A 22,252-nucleotide genomic window follows, 5' to 3' on the forward strand; every position below is an offset into this window, starting at 1 on the left:
ATAGTAAAAGCTATGGTTTTCCCAGTAGTGATGTATGGAAGTGAGAGCTGGACCATAAAGAAGGCTGATCGCCGAAGAATTGATGCTTTTGAATTATGGTGCTGGAGGAGACTCTTGAGAGTCCCATGGACTGCAAGAAGATCAAACCTCTCCATTCTGAAGGAAATCAGCCCTGAGTGCTCACTGGAAGGACAGATCCTGAAGCTGAGGCTCCAATACTTTGGCCACCTCATAAGAAGAGAAGACTCCCTGGAAAAGACCCTGATGTTGGGAAAGATTGAGGGCACAAGGAGAAGGGGACGACAGAGGACGAGATGGTTGGACAGTGTTCTCGAAGCTACCAGCATGAGTTTGACCAAACTGCGGGAGGCAGTGGAAGACAGGAATGCCCGCCGTGCTCTGGTCCATGGGGTCACAAAGAGTCGGACACAACTAAACGACTAAACAACAACAACCAAATGTCCTCACACTTCTCTCTTGATTCACAGGCAACATATTTTTTGGGAAGCCTCAGATCTCCCAAGAAGGCAAACTTCCGCAACCAGTATTTCTTTTGAGTTCTGGAAGTCCATCATTGATACAAGTTTGGCTTTTCCCAATAAAATCTTTCCGCTCCAGTGGCTCCCCATCTATTGCATTGCCTTGGTCTAGTACAATACCAAGATGAATGCCCATTTACAAGCTGCTTTTGCATCGTAAACAAGAGGAAGACATTCTTTCTATTTCCCCTATAAAATAGGATAATAAAGAAAACAAAGCAATAACTTTCACAGGGGGAGCTGTGTTGGGTCTGCTGCAGCAAAACCAGCAGAGAGTGATGTGGCTCCTTCAAGACTAAGAAATGCTATTATGGAATATGATTTTGTGGACAGAGCCCACTTCACAACTGCATGTGGGGAAGAAACCAGAATTGGTTTTGGTAGTGATGAATATGGAGCGATTAAACGAGTTGGGAACCAGCGCAGCCCCTTCCAAAAGCTTGGGTGGGGACTTCCGGAGGCGGCGCGAAACTGTGATGGCGGTCCTCTTCGTTCTCTGAAGAGGGGCTCCGCAGGAAAGGGTCGTTTCGCTACGGCACAGCGACGACCCACCAAGAAAAACCACGGACAGAGTGAGCCCGTGGTCGTGGGACTCGGCGGGCACCTGGAGCGACCCCGAAATCGCGGAAGGAACCCCGTAAGGGGCTCCGGAGTGAAGGAGGGGGAGCGGTGCTGTGAGTTTATCGCTCTTTCTGCGGAAGCGAAGCCGCGCGGCTGTCACAGACCAGCGCCGACCTTTCTTCCTTAAAATATCTGGCTGAAACAACAAATCCGTGAGTAAGGACCTTAAATACGGGGAGTAAATTCTTTAAAAAATTGGCTGAAACCGGGAGACGATAAAAAGGAAGTCAGCCTTCCGGTACTGCTTACAAGATCAAAGCAAAAGACCTGAGAAGCGGAAAGCAGCTGAAAAGGGAAGCGTTAAAGAGGGACTTTCATGCACTTTTTGAAGTGACTGTTAAAGAGGAAAAATAGACTTATGCGTGAGTAAACTTTTAAAAGGAATTTGGGAGAGACTCCCCTTGGTTAGGGGCTATTGAAAGTTAAACTCCAAATCGTCGGGCTGCCGGAGGGGAAACTGTTTAACTGCGGAACTGTTACAAACTTTTAGAGATGTAAGTGATACTTTTGAGCTTAAACAAGCTGGATTGGATACAAGTTGCAGGCACCTTTCTGAAACTTTGTTAAAAGTTTAAAAGTACTCTACAGGACTTGGTTTTATTACTGCTCCGGGACTATTGTATTTTTTATTTTATTTTATTTAACATAACAGGGACTTTAATGGCGGAAAAGCTGCCTTCTTCTTTCTGAACTTTGGTGGCACTCCCCCTAGAGGATTTTGGGAATATAAAGGCCTGGGAACAGCTTTTTATGTTTATTCTCTCCCACTGGATTGTTTTTAAACTGGATCTGTCTTTCCCATGGGACAATAATAATTTGACCTTGAACATTGACTGATGAGCGGTACAGGAAAGACAAGAGCAACCAAAGCTAAGGAGGCTAGGGAGAAGGAAAAAGAAAAAAAGCAGGCACAGCTTGTACAAACAACTTTGACTCAGGGACGCAGATCTTCGGTTCCAGCTGTGCTGGGTGTGCAAAAGGCAGAAGTCGAAAAGCTCAAAAATCCTGAGGAAGATATGGCAGCAGGAGGATCTGAGGGAGTTCTGAAACAAATTTTGGAGCAACTGGCAGCTTTAAATCAAAAGGTTGACAATCAATCATTAAAAATTGACCAAGCCACATCCTCGATTCAGAAATTGACTGACCAGGTTTCCCAGCATACACAGGCAATTGAAAAACTGCAAGGAGCAACAGAAGAAAATCGTAATTTAGCTGGGGAAGCTATTCAAATAGCAACGGCAGCTAAAAAAGAGGTCGAGGAAGTTAAAGGAGAAGTCAAGCCTCTGCATAAACAAATTGGTGAACAGCAAGCCTACCTTTCTATGGTGGAACTGAAAAATCGTCAGAATAACCTCAGACTGAGGGCAATTCCAGAAATTGAACAAGAAGATTTGATTGGATTCTTGACAACAGAATTTTCAAAATTCTGGGGCATAAAGGAAGAAAGTGATTTTAAAATAGTTTCAGCCTTTCGACTGGGAAGATTGGTAAGGAAGGACAGATCCAGAGACTGCTTGATAATTCTGAGATCAAGGGAAGAGAGAGACAAAATATTAGGCCTACACTTTGCAAACTCACTGGAGATACAGGACAAAAGGGTGGAAATTTACAGAGACATACCTAGACAGTTATTGGACCTGAGAGCCACCTACTCAGAACTGGCAAGACTGTTGAGACTCAACACAATCCGTTACAGGTGGGAGTTCCCACAAGGACTATCATTTATTTACAAGCAGAAGAAGGTAAAAATAAGAACACCAGAGGACTTACAAAAGTTCCTGCATGACCACGGAGAAGACCTCCAAAAAGAAGCAGCAGCACATTGGCCTCTACCACAAGCTGGGATACCGTCTGGAGGCGGACCAGGTTCTACACCCTCGGGATTAGAGGATAAAGAAGACACACCACTCTAGGTGCAACAAAATAGTACAGGATGTCTCTGCAGCTACTTAGTTGGAATATAAATGGCGGAAATTCCCCGGAAAAAAGAAGGAAAATATTTCACATATTGAAGAAAGAACAATTGGACATTATTTGTTTACAAGAAACCCATGTGACCAGGCTCCATAGGAAAGTCTTAGTTAATAAAAGACTAGGCCAAGAATTTATCTCATCAGACAAGGTCAAGAAAAGAGGCGTGGTGATATATGCCAAGGAGAGCCTGGCACCAAAATTTGTATTTAAAGATGAGCAAGGAAGAATTTTGGCGATTGAAATCCAGACACAAGGAGAAAAAATTTTGATAGCAGGAATATATGCGCCAAATGATGGGAAATCAGAATTTTTTAAGAAGCTGCATGAGACTATGTTGGACTACATGGGCTATAACAACATCATAATGATGGGAGACATGAATGGAGTCGTGTCTACACATATGGATAAGTCTCAAAATCAAAACCTAACATCAGATGGCAGACTGCCTAAAACCTTTTTTGAACTGATTGACAATTTGGATCTGATTGACATATGGAGGACAAAGAACCCCCTAGGTAAAGAAGGAACTTTTTTCTCTGAGGCCCACCTGTCATGGACAAGGATCGACCAAATTTGGACGTCTAGAGGCCTGGCACCCAAGACCAGAAAGGTGGAAATCTGCCCAAAAACATGCTCCGACCATAATGCTCTGAAATTAGAAATCAGACTTACATGATAAGGGAGGACCGGCTGGTACAAGGGATAGAGGTCGGAGTGAAACAATACAAACTGAAAGCCTTTGCAGATGACCTAGTTTTGACATTACAGGAGCCAGAATCCAGTACAAAAAGAGTTTTAGAACTTATAGCAGAGTTTGGTCGGGTTGCGGGATTTAAGTTGAACAAACAAAAAACTAAGGTTTTGACTAAAAATATGACATCTACAGAAGCAGAGGGGTTCCAGAGAGAAACAGAATTAAATGTGGTTAAAAAAGTGAAATACCTAGGGATTTATTTGTCTTCCAAAAACTTGAATTTATTTAAAGATAACTATGAAAAATGTTGGTCGGAAATTAAAAAGGATCTAGAAATTTGGTCAAGATTGAAACTTTCCTTGTTAGGTAGAATTGCAGCTGTAAAAATGAATGTATTGCCGAAAATGTTATTTCTGTTCCAAACCCTACAGATCGTGGACAGAGTGGAGTGTTTTGGAAAATGGCAGAAGGATATATCCAGGTTTGTCTGGCAGGGCAAAAAGCCTCGAATAAAGTTTAAAATATTAACTGACTCGAAAGAAAGAGGAGGGTTTGCCCTGCCGGACTTGAGGCTGTATTATGAATCTGCAGCCTTCTGCTGGTTGAAAGATTGGTTTATGCTAGAAAACACTGATGTCCTAGATCTGGAAGGTTTTGACAATGCTTTCGGTTGGCATGCGTACCTATGGTATGACAAGGTTAAAGTTCATAAATTGTTTAAAAACCATATTGTCAGAAAAGCAATTTTTGCAGTCTGGACGAAATACAAAGACTTACTCGAGAGTAAAACCCCGAGGTGGCTATCACCGATGGAGGCCAAAGCACGAAAAAGGCCCAATATGGAGGCCCACTGGCCGAAATATTGGGAAATAATTGAAAAAATTGGAGACAATTGGAAGCTGCAGAGTCAGGATAAACTAAAAAACAAGGTGCGAGACTGGTTACATTATGCTCAAATTCAAGAGGTTTTTAAAATGGACAAAAAAGTTGGTTTCCAAGTGGAAAAATCGAAATTGGAGACAGAATTGCTAGAACCAAAAACTAAGATACTATCGAGAATGTATAACTTGCTGCTTAAGTGGAATACACAGGATGAGACAGTTAAATCTGCCATGATAAAATGGGCACAGGACGTTGGACATAACATTATGTTTGAAGACTGGGAAAGGTTATGGAACACCGGAATAAAATTCACGGCATGTAGTGCCCTGAAAGAAAACATTATGAAAATGATATACCGGTGGTACATGACCCCAGTCAAGCTAGCTAAGATACATCACCTGTCTGATAATAAATGTTGGAAATGTAAGGAGGCAGAAGGGACATTCTTTCATCTCTGGTGGACCTGCCCAAGAGTGAAGGCCTTCTGGGAAATGATATACAATGAATTGAAAAAGGTATTTAGGTATACCTTCCCCAAGAAACCAGAGGCCTTCCTGCTGGGTATGGTAGACCAGAAAGTGTCAAAGAAAGATAGAACTTTGTTTATGTATGCTAGCACAGCAGCAAGAATACTCATCGCAAAGAACTGGAAGACACAAGATCTACCCACGTTGGAGGATTGGCAGACGCAGTTGATGGACTACATGGAACTAGCTGAAATGACCGGCAGAATCCGAGATTTGGACGAAGAATCAGTCGAGGCGGATTGGAAAAAATTTAAAGACTATTTGCAAAAATATTACAAGTTGTATGAATTTTAAGATAGTGCATGTTATTGGAAATGTTATGCTTTTAGCAAATAGGATTAAGCAAATGGTAAAATAAGTGATAAATGAGGAAAAGAAGACAAAGTGAACCAAACATATTATGTTTATTTAAAAGGTATCAAAATTGAGAAATAATATATTGAATACGGATACATAATAATTGAAAGTTGTAATAAGGTTTGAAATAAGGTAACAAATTGCTGATATTGCTATTACAAAGAACGCAGACCAGGAGGGTGTGGGGAAGTCCAATGGTTTTTTCTCTTTATTTTGTTAAAAAAAAAAAAAAGAAAATCATAAAATTGTTTCTTGTACTAGTTTCTTTCTGTACTGTTTGGAATGTACAAATTATGAAAAGAAACGCAATAAAAAATTATAAAAAAAAACAAAACAAAAGCTTGGGTGGGGTGGGGGAGAGGAAGCTGGTCTTATAGGAAAATATAAAGGTAAAGGGACCCCTGACCATTAGGTCCAGTCGTGGCCGACTCTGGGGTTGTGGCGCTCATCTCGCTTTATTGGCCAAGGGAGCTGGCGTACAGCTTCCGGGTCATGTGGCCAGCATGACTAAGCCGCTTCTGGCAAACCAGAGCAGCACACGGAAACACCATTTACCTTCCCGCCGGAGCGGTACCTATTTATCTACTTGCACTTTGACGTGCTTTCGAACTGCTAGGTTGGCAGGAGCAGGGACCGAGCAACAGGAGCTCACCCCTCGTGGGAATTCAAACCGCCGACCTTCTGATAGGCAAGTCCTAGGCTCTATGGTTTAACCCACAGCGCCACCCACGTCCCTAGGAAAATATAAGTGCCATGCAATTTCCTAAAACAGCAAAGAGTTTTGCAGGACCTCAAAGACTAACCTATTTATTGAGGCATAAATTTTCATGGGCTAAACCCCCTTTGTCAGGTACACAAAGTGGTCTTAAATCAACGACTTCATGTTATGAGAAAGGAGATTCCGACTAAACATCAGGAAGAACTTTCTGACAGTAAGAGCTGTTTGCGACAGTGGAACGGTCTCCCTCAGGAGGTTGTGGACGCTCCTTCCTTGGAGGTTTGTAAGCAGAGGTTGGATGGCCATCTGCCATGGATGCTTTAGTTGAGATTCCTGCATTGCAAGGGGTTGGACAAGATCACCCTTTGGGGATTCCTCCTTTCAAATGCCGCAAGACTCGCAAGAGCCCTGCTGGATCAAGCCAAAGGCCTACTGAGTTCAGCGATGAACCAGATGTTCGCGGGAAGCCTGCGAGCAGGACCTGGGTCCAGGAACACTCTTTCCACTTGTGACTGTCAGCAGCTGGCATTTGGAGACGTATGGAGGAGGTTGAACGCAGCCAACACAATTGTTCTTGCTGCAACGGACTAACAGGACTAGCTCTCTGGAGACTGCTGCTGAGATCTCTAAGGGAGCCTCCCATCTACTTCTCTTTGAAGCTCTCCATCAGCAGTCGAAAGGCTTCTCATAGTTCAGCCCAAATGCTGTGCAGTGCAAACTGTGCCACCCGATTGCCACCCCTTCTGCTTGCAGACCAGGCTTAGTGTCCATTCCAGGTCCTGCTTCCTGCCCATCAGCTGATTCCCAGTTTGATTTGTATTTAGAGGCACACAGCCCCATGTATATGCATCGTCTCCCGGTACGCCCCATGGAGGACCTTAAGGTCCATAAATAGCAACACCCTAGAGGTCCCAGGCCCTAAGGAAGTTAGATTAGCCTCAACCAGAGCCAGGGCTTTTTCAACACTGGCTCCGGCCTGGTGGAATGCTCTGCCTCATGAGACCAGGGCCCTGCAGGATCTGATTTCTTTCCGCAGGGCCTGTAAGACAGAGTTGTTCCGCCTGGCCTTTGGCTTGGAGTCAATTTGATTCCCTCCCCCTCTTTCTTTTTTCCTTTCTCCTCCTGTGATGAGGCTACATTTTAATGTTTTTAATGTTTTAATGTTGTATTTTAATCTTGTTTTTAAGTTGTACTCATTCAACTTGTTTTTATTATTAGTTGTTAGCCGCCCTAAGCCCGGCCTTGGCTGGGGAGGGCGGGGTATAAATAATAATAATTATCATCATCATCATCATCCTAGCAAGGGTGAAGAGTGTGGAGGTGTAGAATTAGACCTGGGCCTCTTTAAAAGACTTGAAAGCAGTAACTCAATCCTTCTCTACTAGCTACTTTGGAATTTTCTAAAGATACTTGTGTGTGCCCTTTACACTTGGAAGGGTGTCTGGGTGTGTGTGTGTGTGTGTACTGTGCTTATGTATTCATAGAAAGGGAGACATTAGAATCAGCTCAGGTTTATTTTAATCTGAAATAAAGTCTGCGTTAATGCCACTAAGAGATCTAAGTTGCAATATGGCTAAAATAAATTCCTTCCCTGTGGTTGGAGCCGGGAGAACGGGTTCATCCATTTTCACGGACTATTCCCTCTCTCCTCCGCTTGCGGAAGGAGAAAGAAACTGCTTTAGATGGGTTTTAAAGTCAGAAAGCTCTTGAACTGACCTGCAGGGGTTATAAAACTCTGAAAATGGCATCAATTGCCAGTAGCCGCTCAGCCAGCTGCATTTACAGCTTTCCTGCAAGCGTCACATTTTCCTCACCAGCAGCAAAGCTTGCCAGGGCTCTGTTTTTTTGAAAACTGCAAAGTATTGTTTTCGGGCACAGGGCTTGGCCACGCCACTTTTGCAGATCAATTTGGCGCCAATAGCCCGCTCCAGATGCATCTTGTTAAGTGCTTTTAATGGGGGGAAGCTGCAGCAGTGCAGGCCACGTTCTCAGATGGCAGAAAAAACACGTGGCCCCCCTGAGACATCAAGGGAGCAGCGCTGAGAGGTCACATGGACTGAACTCCAACAATGACATTCCTGGACCATTAACAAAGTGACCTGGAGGATAAATCTATCAATGGCCATTTTTCCAAAAGAGGTAAATCTCCAGGTTCAGGGACAGAATACAGCAGGGGCTTGTGGAATAGCAACAGGGAAAGCCACCACCTTCATGCCCTGCTTCCAAGTTTCCAAAGGGGGCACGGCTGCTCTTAGAAATGGCATGGAAGACTTAGAGGTCTGATCGGCCAATGTTCATTCACATATAAGATGAAGAAACCAACCTGCCACGGACGATCCCAATCCAGTGGAATAGGAAATGCTCCAAGCCACGCCCCCACCACGCTGCACATCGCGGTAATCTGTAGACTGCTATCCCAGATGGACATTGCCCTGGGGGAGAAATGTCAAAAAAAAGCTCAGTAACTTTAGAGGTGGGGAGGGATGCATGCATTAGCCTGGGGAAGAGGAAACTGAGAGGAGATACGATAGCCACCTTCAAACATCTAAAGGGCTGTTGCGTGGGAGATAGAGTAATGTGGTTTCTCCTGCTCCGTGGGGTCATGCTACAGGAAAGGAGATTCCAACTAAACACCTGGAAAAACTTTCTGGCAGTAAGAGCTGTCCAGCAGTGGAACGCACTCCCTCGGAAGGTTGCAGACTCTCCTTCCTCGGAGGCTTTTAAGCAGAAGTTTGACAGCCATCCGTCATGGAAGCTTTAGTTGAGATTCCTGCATTGCAAGGGGTGGGGATAGATGACCCATGGGGTCCCTCCCAACTCTCCAATTCTATGATTCGCAGCATTGGACCTGTCTAGCCAAGGCTGCAACCCCAAAGATAAAGGTAAAGGGACCCCTGACCATTAGGTTCAATCGTGGCCAACTCTGGGGTTGCGGCACTCAATTCGCTTTATTGGCCGAGGGAGCCGGTGTACAGCTTCCGGTTCATGTGGCCAGCATGACTAAGCCGCTTCTGGCGAACCAGAGCAGCGCACGGAAACGCTGTTTAGCTTCCCACTGGAGCAGTACTTATTTATCTACTTGCACTTTGACGTGCTTTTGAACTGCTAGGTTGGCAGGAGCAGGGACCGTTAAAGAAATTGGAGTTCTTGTTGAAACTACACTGAAAAGGATATATCAAGAACTCTGGCCAAAAGTTTCAATATAAGGAATAATTCCTACTCAAGAGTTGAAATGAAAAACGTGTGTATTCTGCTAAGAATAACAGTTTGAAGCTAGTAGTAGATTTAAACACAACGTATAAGTATGATAGTTTTAAAGTAATGGTAAGTTTGGATACAACGTTTAAGTGCAGAAATAATGTCGTTTCAAATATACAATGATATAGTACAAAGGTACATGAAATACCAGTGCACAACAATTGTTTTATACAAGTCTCAATAGCAGTCAAAACGAGTCCACATTATATAGAATTCAACCTAGATCAACAACTGAATTTTCATCCAGCAGTGCTGAATCTTCCGAACAGAGCGACTCACAGGAACAAATTCCACATCGACAGATAAGACAACCCAGACAATTAAGACAATACGATTTACGTCCACACACCATTGATTATTCCAAACAACAGGGTTTTCCCAAGCGCCGCAATCAACAACGACGTCTTTAGTTGTAAATTTATCCAAACGCACACTAACCCATGAAGAAGAGAGAATTTTAAATCTCGGACTGGGATTTGTTCCCACACCTAAATATAATGCGTTCCAGACAAGGGTGGACATCTTCAAACTTGTACGTCTTGTTAAATTAAGGTGCCACTTTGGCAATTTTCAGACTACACCATCGCCATTCCGCGTTCACTCATCATTTAACCCGCATGTAGATAATGCCCGCCTGAATGCATTCTATCAGGTTTTACTAGAAGACATTAATAAAATAGAAAAGAGAAGACCACCTCCACACAAAAGGAATTTTACCGCAAAGGATAGAGAAATCATTGCTAGCCTTCAATCGGATGAGAATATTGTGATAAAACCAGCAGATAAGGGCGGAGCCATAGTCATTATGAATACTCAGGATTATACCGCAGAAGTAAATAGACAACTGCAAAATAGCAATTTTTATAAACCATTGCCCAAAGACCCTACTGACGACGTTTCCAGAATAATCAGGACCACCTTATCGGAAGGCATATCGTTTGGATACCTCGATAAGAAAACAACTGAATTTTTAGTCAATAAATATCCACGTACCCCAGTATTTTATATACTTCCAAAAATTCACAAATCACTTGATGCTCCACCAGGCAGACCGATTGTCTCAGGTAATGACTCTCTTTTGGAACCCCTTTGTCAGTATATGGAACATTATTTGCATCCATTCGCCATTGACACTCCGTCTTATATTCTGGATACAAAAACATTTATTGGACACGTTGAGAACACTACCATACCAAAGGAGGCCTCCCTTGTCACCCTGGATGTCGAGTCGCTGTATACAAATGTCCCATTACCTGAAGTCAGGTCGATTATAGAAACTCTTTTGGATTCCAGACTCACGAGAGAACCTCCAACACATTTTTTGCTCGATATTCTGGACATCATTTTGGATTAGAAGAAGAAGAAGAAGAAGAGTTTGGATTTGATATCCCGCCTTTCACTCCCCTTCAGGAGTCTCAAAGCGGCTAACATTCTCCTTTCCCTTCCTCCCCCACAACAAACACTCTGTGAGGTGAGTGGGGCTGAGAGACTTCAAAGAACTTTTTTCGTTATTTGAAACAGTTCTATCTGCAAATCAAAGGCGTAGCGATGGGCTCTGCCTGTGCCCCTTCTATTGCGAATATTTACATGATACACTTTGAAAAAACTTTCATCCTTCATGACAACAATCCTTTTAGATCCAAAATAATCAAATATTATCGGTTTATAGATGATTTGTTCTTCGTTATACAGGATCACGACACAGCAACACAATTCCTCCAATGGATCAACGACCAAGATCCAAATATACGATTGTCTGGTACCATTCATGATACATCAGTTAATTTTCTGGATGTTACAGTCTTTAAAGATCATTCCCAACAACTTAAGATCCGCCCATACCATAAACCGACTGATCGAAATTCATTATTACACGCTTCATCCTTCCACGCTCCACATTTACTGAATAATCTACCGTATGGACAGTACTTAAGACTAAAAAGAAATGCATCGTCCCAACATGACTACAAAATAGCGGCCTACCAACTCACACAGTCCTTATTACAACGAGGATACACATCACGGACTCTTGCTGCGGCTCAAGATAGAGCGGAAATGAAAAACAGGAAAGATCTTCTTGTTATAAAAACCTCGGATAAACCTAGAGAGGATCGTATTTGCACATCACTGCAATTTACACCACATACTTCTAGCATTAAGAAACTCATATATAAACATTGGCATTTGTTATCCAACATCCCAGGATGTCAAAAACCACCTATAATTGGCCTAAAAAAAACCAAATCACTGAGGAATTATTTGGTGAAATCGGACCAACTTACATACCCGGAAGCATCAACTAAAGGCCATTACAAATGTGGTAGCTGCAATGTATGCAAATACGCACTACAAGTAAAGGAGTTCACCAACATACAGACTGGCTTCAAGTTTCAGATTGAACATTTTAGTAACTGTAACACGAAGAATAGCGTGTATGCATGGATATGCCCATGCCAAAAGATATATATAGGCAAAAGCACCAGACCAATTAAACTACGCATAAATGAACATCGATCACGGATCCGTAACAGAATACGAGAAGCCCCAATGGTGGAACATTATATACAACAAAAACACACGGAAGAGGATTTTGTCTTCTTTATTATTTGGAAACCAAAAGTAGATCTATATACCAGGAGAAATATTGATAGACTATTGTTACAACAGGAAGCACAATATATTCATTTGTTTGAAACGATGTCCCCCAAGGGCTTGAATGAACATCAAGACTACAGTTCTTTTCTCTAATAAACCACCATAGATGGCCTTGGACTTTAAATCCCTTCTCTGTTTACACCTTTAAGAAGGGAGAGCCTATCCTCCCTCTCCCACAGACACACATATAAGACAATGATTTCACTCCCTAATAGAAAACGCACAGAGAAACGCAAGAAAGCTTGGATGCAATTATCTAAGGTGAGAAAACACTGAACTGATGTCCGTTTTTCACAAATAATTTGACTGGAAATAATAACTCTTGGAAATCCTTATTTCTAGACGCATGTCGAAATAGAAACATAAAAGAACTAAATGATACAGACTTCCAACAGATTTATAGTCGTCAAAAAACCGAGGTATGGAACCAAATATCATAATATGTGTTAACATACTTTAGAATGTATATAATTTATTATATTTATTATCTATGGATTGAAGCACCTTGATCTATCTTGACATATTTTTTTATATTACCAGCTGAAGAAGGCGTGTACTCCGAAACAGGGCCCTGTCCTGGTTACCACCACTGAACCGTACATCTGATTCACACTCCGGATACTCCTTTTTGGCCCCATTTGATCCTTCATTCTTTATTCTTTATTCTAATTTTATATAATGTGGACTCGTTTTGACTGCTATTGAGACTTGTATAAAACAATTGTTGTGCACTGGTATTTCATGTACCTTTGTACTATATCATTGTATATTTGAAACGACATTATTTCTGCACTTAAACGTTGTATCCAAACTTACCATTACTTTAAAACTATCATACTTATACGTTGTGTTTAAATCTACTACTAGCTTCAAACTGTTATTCTTAGGAGCAGGGACCGAGCAACGGGAGCTCACCCCGTCGCGGGGATTCGAACCGCCAACCTTCTAATCGGCAAGTCCTAGGCTCTGTGGTTTAACCCACAGCGCCACCCGTGTCCCACAAATCCCAAAGAAAGGGTCGCAGAATTGTAGAGACGGAAGGGGTCCCATGGGTCATCTAGTCCAACCCCCTGCAATGCAGGAATCTGTTCGCCCAATGTGGGGCGCGAACGTATCACCCAGAGATATAGTCTCATGCTGTACCAGCTGAGCTGTCCAAGTGTACTATCCTAGTAAACATGTTTACTAGGAAGCAGGTCCCACCAGCTAAGTGAAATGTACAGGGTCAAGCTGCAAAACTGCAGGCATACGTACTAAAAAATAATAGTAACAGTCACACTTGATTACACACTACCAGTGGTCCCTCTTATATGTCAAGCCATGGGGTTTAAAGTGAATTCCTTTTAAAGCCAGACATTGTCTGGATCCTACATAACTAAAGAATACTGTGAGTGTCTTCCTGATTATAAAAGTAATCACAGTAGAACTTCTTAAAGGATCCTTTGCCCAAGGGGGGAATCATTTAGTGATTATCTTCTCAGCAGTGCTCTCAACACTGTGGATTTCGCTCTCTTTCTCAAGGCCCATCAGGCTGCATCTTTACTGCATTTAAAGCAGCTTATGCAAACACTGCCATTTTGAGAGGCATTTGGAACATATGTTTTGCCTACAGTTTTACTTGGTTAATGTTGATTTATATAGCTACTGAGGGTTGTAACCTAAACACTGCTAATACCTACAGAGATCAGTGGTTTTAATATTACCGCTGAAGTTCTTTGTTTAAATTTCTGATGTTTAATTTCTGCTTAAAATAGTTTGTATACAGTCGTACCTCGGCTGCCGAATGCCTTGCGAGTCGAGCGTTCCTGCTCCTGACTATCGAAAACCAGAATTGAGTGCTCTGGTTTTCAAACATTATTTTGGAAGCTGAACGTCTGATGGGGCTTCTGATTGGCTGCAGGAGCTTCCCACAGCCAATCACAAGCCGTGCTTTGGTTTCTGAACGTTTTGGAACTTGAACGGACTTCCGGAACAGATTCCATTCGACTTCCAAGGTATGACTGTACTGTAATGTATATGCCTAATGTTGTAAGCATACCCTCTAACATTCCTCCGATGAAAACAGGGACGTCCAATTCCATAATAAAAAAGAATTTTATTACTTATACGCCGCCTATCAGACTGGGTTGCCACAGTCACTCTGCGCGGCTTCCAACAGATATAAAAACATAATAAAACATTTTTAAATCTTCCTACACAGGGCTGCCTTCGGATGTTTTCTAAAGGTTGCATAGTTACTGATCTCCTTGGCTCAGGGGGTCACATAACTCCATACCCTCCAACATTTCCCTGATGAAAATAGGGAAGTCCTAAGGAAAACTGGGACATTCTGGAATCAAATCAGAAACTGGGATGGCTTCTGTAAATCTGCGACTGTCCCTGGAAAACAGGGACACTTGGAGGGTCTGTTGTAAGCTGCTTTGAGACTCAGGTGGTGAAAAGTGGGATATAGGTTTTAAAAATACATAAATATTGGCTGAGCACATTTGCCTCTGCCTCACCTGCAGAGCAGTACAGAAAGCTCATCAGATGGTTAGAGTCCAGAAAGCCCCACAGCTGAAACAGCCTAGGGGCAACTCAGCATCGTGGGATGTGGGCTGAGCGAACTGCAGATCAAATCAAGGGGGCAAAGCCTCACCCCTTTCAGCAAAGTAACAATAAAATTTCACCAGCATTGGTACCCTTCTGGGACTCCGTGTGGCACCAGGGGCTTTTCCGAACCCTCGTGATTCACTATTCACATGCTGCCATTCCTCCCACTGTGCAAACTTTTTAATTAAGTTCAGCGGGGTATCAAAGGCTCCTGGCTGAGGAATTCTAGTCACATTGGAGGGAAATCTAATTCAAATCTTTGACATTTAATTAGATGTAAATCAAGATCCTTGCATTGTTGTCGCCCAAGTCCTGATAGAGACTTATGCGCAAGAACCACAAGGGACTGCCACTTCCTGGAGCTAGACCCAGATGTCTATCCACACGAGTCTGATGAGATTTACGTTTACTTACACAGGGAATCGGATTTCACTTAAAATTGGTTTGGTTTCTTTCCGCCCCCGCTGAGAAAATTGCTGCTTATGTAACCATAGGATTGGGGGGGGGGGGATGAGAGAAGGTTTGCAAGTTGTCAGCTATCTAGAGGGTGCTGACAAAGGTGCATGGTGTCTCATGCAATGGCATCCCATTCTAAACTGACATTCTGCAACCTCTTTGCTTGACAGCGGGATCCTGGGACCATCCACATGTTGGCGGACTCCACCTCCCATCAGGCTCAGCCAGCAGAGCCAATGGGAGTTAGAGTCCAACAAGAGCTGGAGAGCCACAGGATTCTCCATCCCTGCCTGACATATGGAAATGCAATGCACTCTTCAATCCTAGCACCCGAAGCCGGATCATTTGCAAAAATGGACCAGCGCCCCCGAAATATCCTGCAGATTATCTCCAATCAGATGGCAAAGCTCTTTTGCACATTGCACACTGAAATGTGGGTGGTGGGAACACATGAAACAGCCTTCTCTGTTGCGGCCCTTGATCCATCGAACTGCATGTCCCCATTTGGACCCCTGCCTGCTGGTTAAAAACTTTTGGGTTCTGGCTGGCCTATGGTTTCTGCAGTTCTTGATCATTTCCCCTCCTAGCTCCCTCAGTTCCTGTCATGGATTTGCTTGGATGCAGAGGAATGGTGGGAGGTACCAGCTGGGGAACCCCCCCAAGGGAACCCCCAGCGAAAGATGGCTCAGAGCCAGGAGACTGGTGGTGGGATTACCATGAGTGGCCAAAGGGAGAGGAGGGAGCAGACTGGGAGGAGGTGGTGTCGGAAGCAGAAAAGGGAACAGGGTTTGGTGGGCAGGAAGAGACGGTGGTAGAGGGCAGTTCAGACTCTGGGGCAGAAGAGGAGGAGGGCCAGAAGACAGAGAGGCCGGCTGCTGGAAATGCCACGAAGTCTCCCCCTCCTGCTGCGACCAGCTCCCTTCTTTCTGGGTCTCCCAAAACATGCAGAGAATTGAAGAGGACAGAGAAGAGGGAGGTTGTGTGCAGGTGCAGTTTGCGACTGCTTGGGAAAGACCCTGGAAAGGAGGAGTCTCAGGAAGTACAGTGATACCTCGGGTTACAGACGCTTCAGGTTACAGACTCTGCTAACCCAGAAATAGTACCTTGGGTTAAGAACTTTGCTTCAGGATGAGAACAGAAATTGCGCGGCGGCAGCAGGAGCCCCATTAGCTAAAGTGGTGCTTCAGGTTAAGAACAGTTTCAGGTTAAGAACGGACCTCCAGAACGAATTAAGTTCTTAACCTGCGGTAGCACTGTAGTGGGAAGATGGGGAACTTCTCGCAACTGCCTTGTTGGAGCAAGACCTCCTGGAAAGAGTTGATGGGATCACTAGGCCTGCACTGTTTTGGTTCCTTGAATAAAGAGTTAACATGTGTTTCTTTTATTGCTGACCGACGCTTGACTGCAGCTCCAGAGGTTTTATTTACTGCTCCTGTCCATTTTGGTATAATATTGTTTTCAATCATGCTTGGGGTTTTTTTAAAAAAAAAATACATATCTGTTTCCAACTATGGGCATTTTGCAAGAAATGGGAAGGAAACGACGTTTTATTTTTAAGCACATAATTCACAGATGAGTGCACATGTGTATGCACACAGAAATGTAACATAGGGAATGAGCTGCACTTTAGACAGCCAATGTTTTGGACACATCTCTTAGGGAACACTGTAAACCGTCGACTGCAGATACCAATTTGGGGGAGGGCCATAGAAGAAGAAGAAGGAGTTTGGATTTGATATCCCGCTTTATCACTATCCGAAGGAGTCTCAAAGCGGCTAACATTCTCTTTTCCCTTCCTCCCCCACAACAAACACTCTGTGAGGTGAGTGGGGCTGAGAGACTTCAGAGAAGTGTGACTGGTCCAAGGTCACCCAGCAGCTGCATGTGGAGGAGCGGAGACGTGAACCCGGTTCCCCAGATTAGGAGACTACCGTTCTTAACCACTACACCACACATAGCTCAGAAGCAGAGCATCAGCTCTGCAAGCACAAGTTGCCTGGCTCAATCCTGAGCATCTCTGGGTTGGGGATGAAAATGTCCAAAACCCTGGAGACCTACTGACAGCCAGTGAAGACAATATTGAGCTAGTTGGATCAATAGTCTGACTAGGTATAAGGCAACTTCCTATGTTCCTATGTCTGAAAACACAGGGCGATAGATATCCTTAGAAGGCTCTTTAATCCAGCTTGTACCAATTTTAAAGTAGTAAATAAAAGTAACCACAATGACTTTTAGCTGTCACAGAAAGGGCATCGTTGGAGCCTTCAGCGCTCAGTGTTTACAGACACTTTGCCATCTGGTTGCAACATTATTACCCAGGCTGTATGCACAGAAAGAGGGAAGATCCAACTTTTATCCTAGCTCAAAAGCATTCACGGCAGACACAAAATCAGCCCAAATCACCAGGCTGGCATAACATTTCAAATTCCTTAAGTACAGCGGCGCCTGCAAAATCAGCTCCAGCATAAACAAACACTTCTGCGCAGACGGCAAGAGAATATCTCCTGCTTAGTCTGTAGCTGAATTTATCGCATTAGAGGCTTTGCTTAGACATGGTATCTGCGCTAACAACCGACTTTGGCCAAGGAAGAGAGGGAAGCAACCTAAGCAAAACGCCTCATTGTTATTTTTTTATACGTCAGACGTACACTGCAAAAGCCTTGCAGCATTTATAGCTCAGGTCCTGAAATACTTATTGCTTGCTTAGGTTTATGCACCTTTTTCATGACTAGACAACTGGCCAAAGCACATTCTCTCTCTCTCTGTGTGTGTGTTACATATGGTCAATTTCTATAATGGAGGGAACTAGCAATAACAGTCTGAGGATCCGAGCTGCAAAAAAGTGTCAAGGCAGCTAAATGTGCAGATGACACAGAAACAAATCACAACGGCTAAAAATCCACAACAGATTGCGAGGAGCTGCAGAAAGCTTTCATAACACAGAGTGTGGGCAAAGAAACAGCAGATGATACTCCAGGTGGTAATGGGACGGCAGGGAAGACACACAAAATACATACACAGATTCCCCACCCCAAGTTTTAGCCTCTGAATTAGCAATTGCCACTCAGGAAAGAAATCCTGAAGTCATTGTGAATCACCCGGCACACTAGGGAAAGTCTTCTGCAGCAAAAGAGGGAGAATAACCTGGGATTTAACAGCAATGAAGACACCACAAAATGTGACTCCGTAGATATCAGTGATGCATCCAAATCCTAACTACCGCGTCTAAGGCCACATTTACGCCATACATTTAAAGCACTAAGATGCCACTTCAGACAGCTGTGGCTTTCTCCCAAAGAAATATGGAAGCTGCTGTTTGTTAAGGGTGCCGAAGATTATTTGGAGACAACTATTCCCCTCATGCGGGTGGCGCTGTGGGTGGCGCTGTGGGTTAAACCACAGAGCCTAGGACTCGCTGATCAGAAGGTTGGCGGTTCGAATCCCCGCGACGGGGTGAGCTCCCGTTGCTCGGTCCCTGCTCCTGCCAACCTAGCAGTTCAAAAGCACGTCAAAGTGCAAGTAGATAAATAGGTACCGCTCCGGTGGAAAGGTAAACGGCGTTTCCGTGCGCTGCTCTGGTTCGCCAGAAGCGGCTTAGTCATGCTAGCCACATGACCCGGAAGCTGTATGCCGGCTTCCTCGGCCAATAAAGCGAGATGAGCGCCGCAACCGCAGAGTCGGCCACGATTGGACCTTAATGGTCAGGGGTCTCTTTACCTTTACTATTCCCCTCACAGAGCTACAATTCACCAGTACCCTGGGAACAGCATTCAAAATTTGCCAGGCGCATTTTGCACCTGTCTGTCAGTCGCTTGCGACCAAGTGAAGATGCCCAAAAGCCAGGATGGCACCTGATGTCTCCACCACCTGGAGATCATTGGATCTGAACTGTTTTCACACACCAGCAACACATCCTGTAGAATTCTATCTGTTATATTTTATCTGCACAATCAGAATGAATTTCAGGAACCAAAAAGTTGTGTTGAAAAGATGGCCCTAGGAAGCTGTCATATACAGACCCCTGATCCGTACTGTCTGGGCTGAGAGGCAACAACTCTCCAGGGTTTCAGAGCGCAGACATTCCCAGTCTTATCTGGTGACGCCAGGGATTGACCCCAAGACCATCGACATGCAAAGCAGACACTGGCACTGAGTTGTGCCCGTTCCCCATGCCAAGGAGAAGCAAGGGCAAGCACTCCACTTTCCTCATTTTTATTTTTATTTTTGGCTCAAGGAGCAGCCAGTCATGCAAGTCCTCCCCTGCAGTCTGGAGGGAGAGAGCCCAGACACAGATTTACCACTTCACTGCAAACTAGACCATAATTACAGGGAGGCAAAGAAATACTACAAAAGACCCTAAGGACAAAAAAAGAGAAAGGAAGAAATGTAAAAAGAAATACATCTCACAGAGAAGCAAGAGATAGTACAGATTTAGGATCCCAGACTAGTTTGCACAAGCACACCTGGCATCAACCATGCAACTAAATGCCCTTTTGGAAACGCAAGGCAAGCACCGAGCACAGTCTCTCACCTCCACACAATATTGCTGAATTGGGACAGGGGAGACTTACTGTATTTTTCGCCCTATAGGACGCACTTTTTCCCCTCCAAAAATGAAGGGGAAATCTGTGTGCGTCCTATGGGGCGAATGCAGGCTTTCGCTGAAGCTTGGAGAGCGAGAGGGGTCGGTGCGCACCAACCCCTCCTCTCGCTCTCCAGGCTTCAGGAAGCTATCAGCAAGCCTGGGGAGCCTGCGGGAGTTCCCGCAGGGCTCCCTAGGCTGCGGATAGCAGCCTGCCGCCCGGCGCGCAGAGTGCCCTGAAGCAGAGTGCCCCACGCGCCAGGCAGACATCCGCAGCCTAGGGAGCCTGCTGCTCTTGTTTTTCTCCTCTAAAAACTACGGTAGGTGCGTTTTTAAAAGCTCGGGCTTCCCCCGCCCCAGCCCCGCGGCTGGGGGGGGGAAATAATTTTTTTCCCTTTATTTCCCCCCCAAAAAAACTAGGTGCGTCCTATGGGCCTTTGCGTCCTATAGGGCAAAAAATACGGTACTGGGATTTTAAAAGGCACAGGAGGGAGACGAAGGGTTGGAAATTTGACGATCAACAATGGTCAACTATGGTTCAGCTAAGCTGACTGAGTGACAGCTGAGTTGGGATGAGCAAGTTATGCAGCCTTATCTTTGACCAAGAAGGAGTTGGGGACTTAACACCGGATGAGTTGGGAATCAGCAGGCTGAGCCAGAGATCCACTGCCTCCTAAACCGCTCATCCTAGTGGAACCCACTATAAGTCTGCCTGCTAGGTAAGCGTTTATTGCTTTGAGTCATGCCTCCTGGGTCACCATGGAGAAAGGGGGGTTTCTTTAAATGGGGTTGGAGCAGCTATGCCTTTTCTTTGATGTACTCCTTTTTTAAAAAGATAAAAATAAATAATTATTTTTTTTAAAAAGTGAGCAGCTAGCCCGGGCAGGGGGTTGGAGGGAGGTAAGAGGTGAGAAAGGCAAAGAAGGATTCAAATAGCAGCAGTAACAAAATCGCCAATTGTCTGTAAGACAAGCAAGGGCTTTTTGTGCAGCCTGCTATTTTCCCCAACAATGCTTGAGCAGTTTTCCAAAGAGGTTTCCTCTCCTGCCTCCATCAGCCCTGACAATCTCTTCGCAGCATTTCTTCCCCGCTCTGGGCTTGTGACAGCTGGCCATTAGCTTAGTGACACCGGTTACAATACAGAGATGTCAGAGCACAAAGCAAAGTCCAGGAGTGGTGAGCCGAAGGCGTCTTGTTCCTCGCAGACAGAACTACAGGAGACAGGAGCCGTGAGGAGCAATTATTTAAAGCACAGGATGTGGTTTATTTATATATAATTCTCTTTGTGTGCGTGCACAACACACTTAGAAAGATTGCACCAAACAATGAAAACTCTTAGCATTCTCTGTGCACACTCCATGCACCCCCTGCAAAAAAAAGGGTGGGGGTTTATTTTTAAACGTTTGAGTTCCCTGGGACAGCTGGCGACTCCGATGACATGGAGTATGTGTGCAAAATGTCCTTTCCACACTACCAAACCACCCCCATAATACTTGTGCCAACATGGTGCCCTGCAGACACTATTGGGACAGCAACATCCACCAGCCAGCATGGCAAATGACAGAGTCAGTAATCCCCTTTGGGGATCCCTGCCATAATACCTTCTCTCAGCTCCACGCTGATAGCAGGCAGCTCTTCCTACCTGCTCTGCCCATTCTTAGCTGCGATTCCTCCACTGCAGGGGGTTGGACGAGAGGACCCTTGAGGTCCCTTCTGACTGTACGTTCCCCATGATAGAGAAATGGAAGCTCCAGATTCAAAGGCAGCATACCTCTCAACAAGAGGTGCTCTTGGACAAACCACAGGGGAAGTGAGATCGCCTTTGGTCAGTGCTTGAATAGGTAACGTTGGAAGCAGAAAGCTGGACCAGATGGAAGGAAATCTTTGGCGATCACTTGTAGCCGAATAAGATTGTCTTCCATAAACACAGTTTTAACAATGAGTCCGTAAGTGACTGTGGAGGCCAATCGTGGATCCGCTTGTCCTTCCACAGTGGGGACATTGGTTTCCGGGCGGGAGTTGATCACTGTGTGGATTTGCCAAGCGTGCCTTCCTCCTAGCACGTTTCTCCCTTTCCTCCTGAGTTCGAGTGTCTTCAAAGCTCATGACACTTTGGTAAAGGCTGTTCTCCAACTGGAGCACTCGCAGACCAGTGTTTCCCAGTTGTCGGTGTTTATACTACCATTTTTTAAGATTTGCCTTGAGAGAGTCTTTGAACCTCTTTTGTTGACCACCAGCATTACGCTTTCCATTTTTAAGTTTGGAATAGAGTAATTGCTTTGGAAGACGATCATCAGGCATCTGCACAACCTGACCAGTCCAACGAAGTTGATGTTGAAGAATCATTGCTTCAACACTGGTGAAGGAAGTAACTTACCTAAGACAACAATAGGGTCT

The 22,252-nt window shown here is 44.5% G+C and overlaps 1 protein-coding gene across 3 annotated transcripts in view; it reads right to left on the reverse strand.

Moving 5' to 3' along the window:
• Positions 1-22,252, reverse strand: part of PIGF (phosphatidylinositol glycan anchor biosynthesis class F) — a 45,596-nt gene that overhangs the window by 11,002 nt on the left and 12,342 nt on the right. For all 3 annotated transcript variants that reach the window (XM_080998205.1, XM_080998204.1, XM_080998206.1), the window contains exon 5: positions 8,636-8,744. In XM_080998205.1, the coding sequence (XP_080854331.1) occupies positions 8,636-8,744 (109 nt within the window). The remainder of the gene's footprint in view (positions 1-8,635; positions 8,745-22,252) is intronic.

The sequence above is a fragment of the Podarcis pityusensis genome (assembly GCF_964106645.2).
Source record: "Podarcis pityusensis genome assembly, chromosome: 3".
In the NCBI taxonomy this organism is placed as follows: domain Eukaryota; kingdom Metazoa; phylum Chordata; class Lepidosauria; order Squamata; family Lacertidae; genus Podarcis; species Podarcis pityusensis.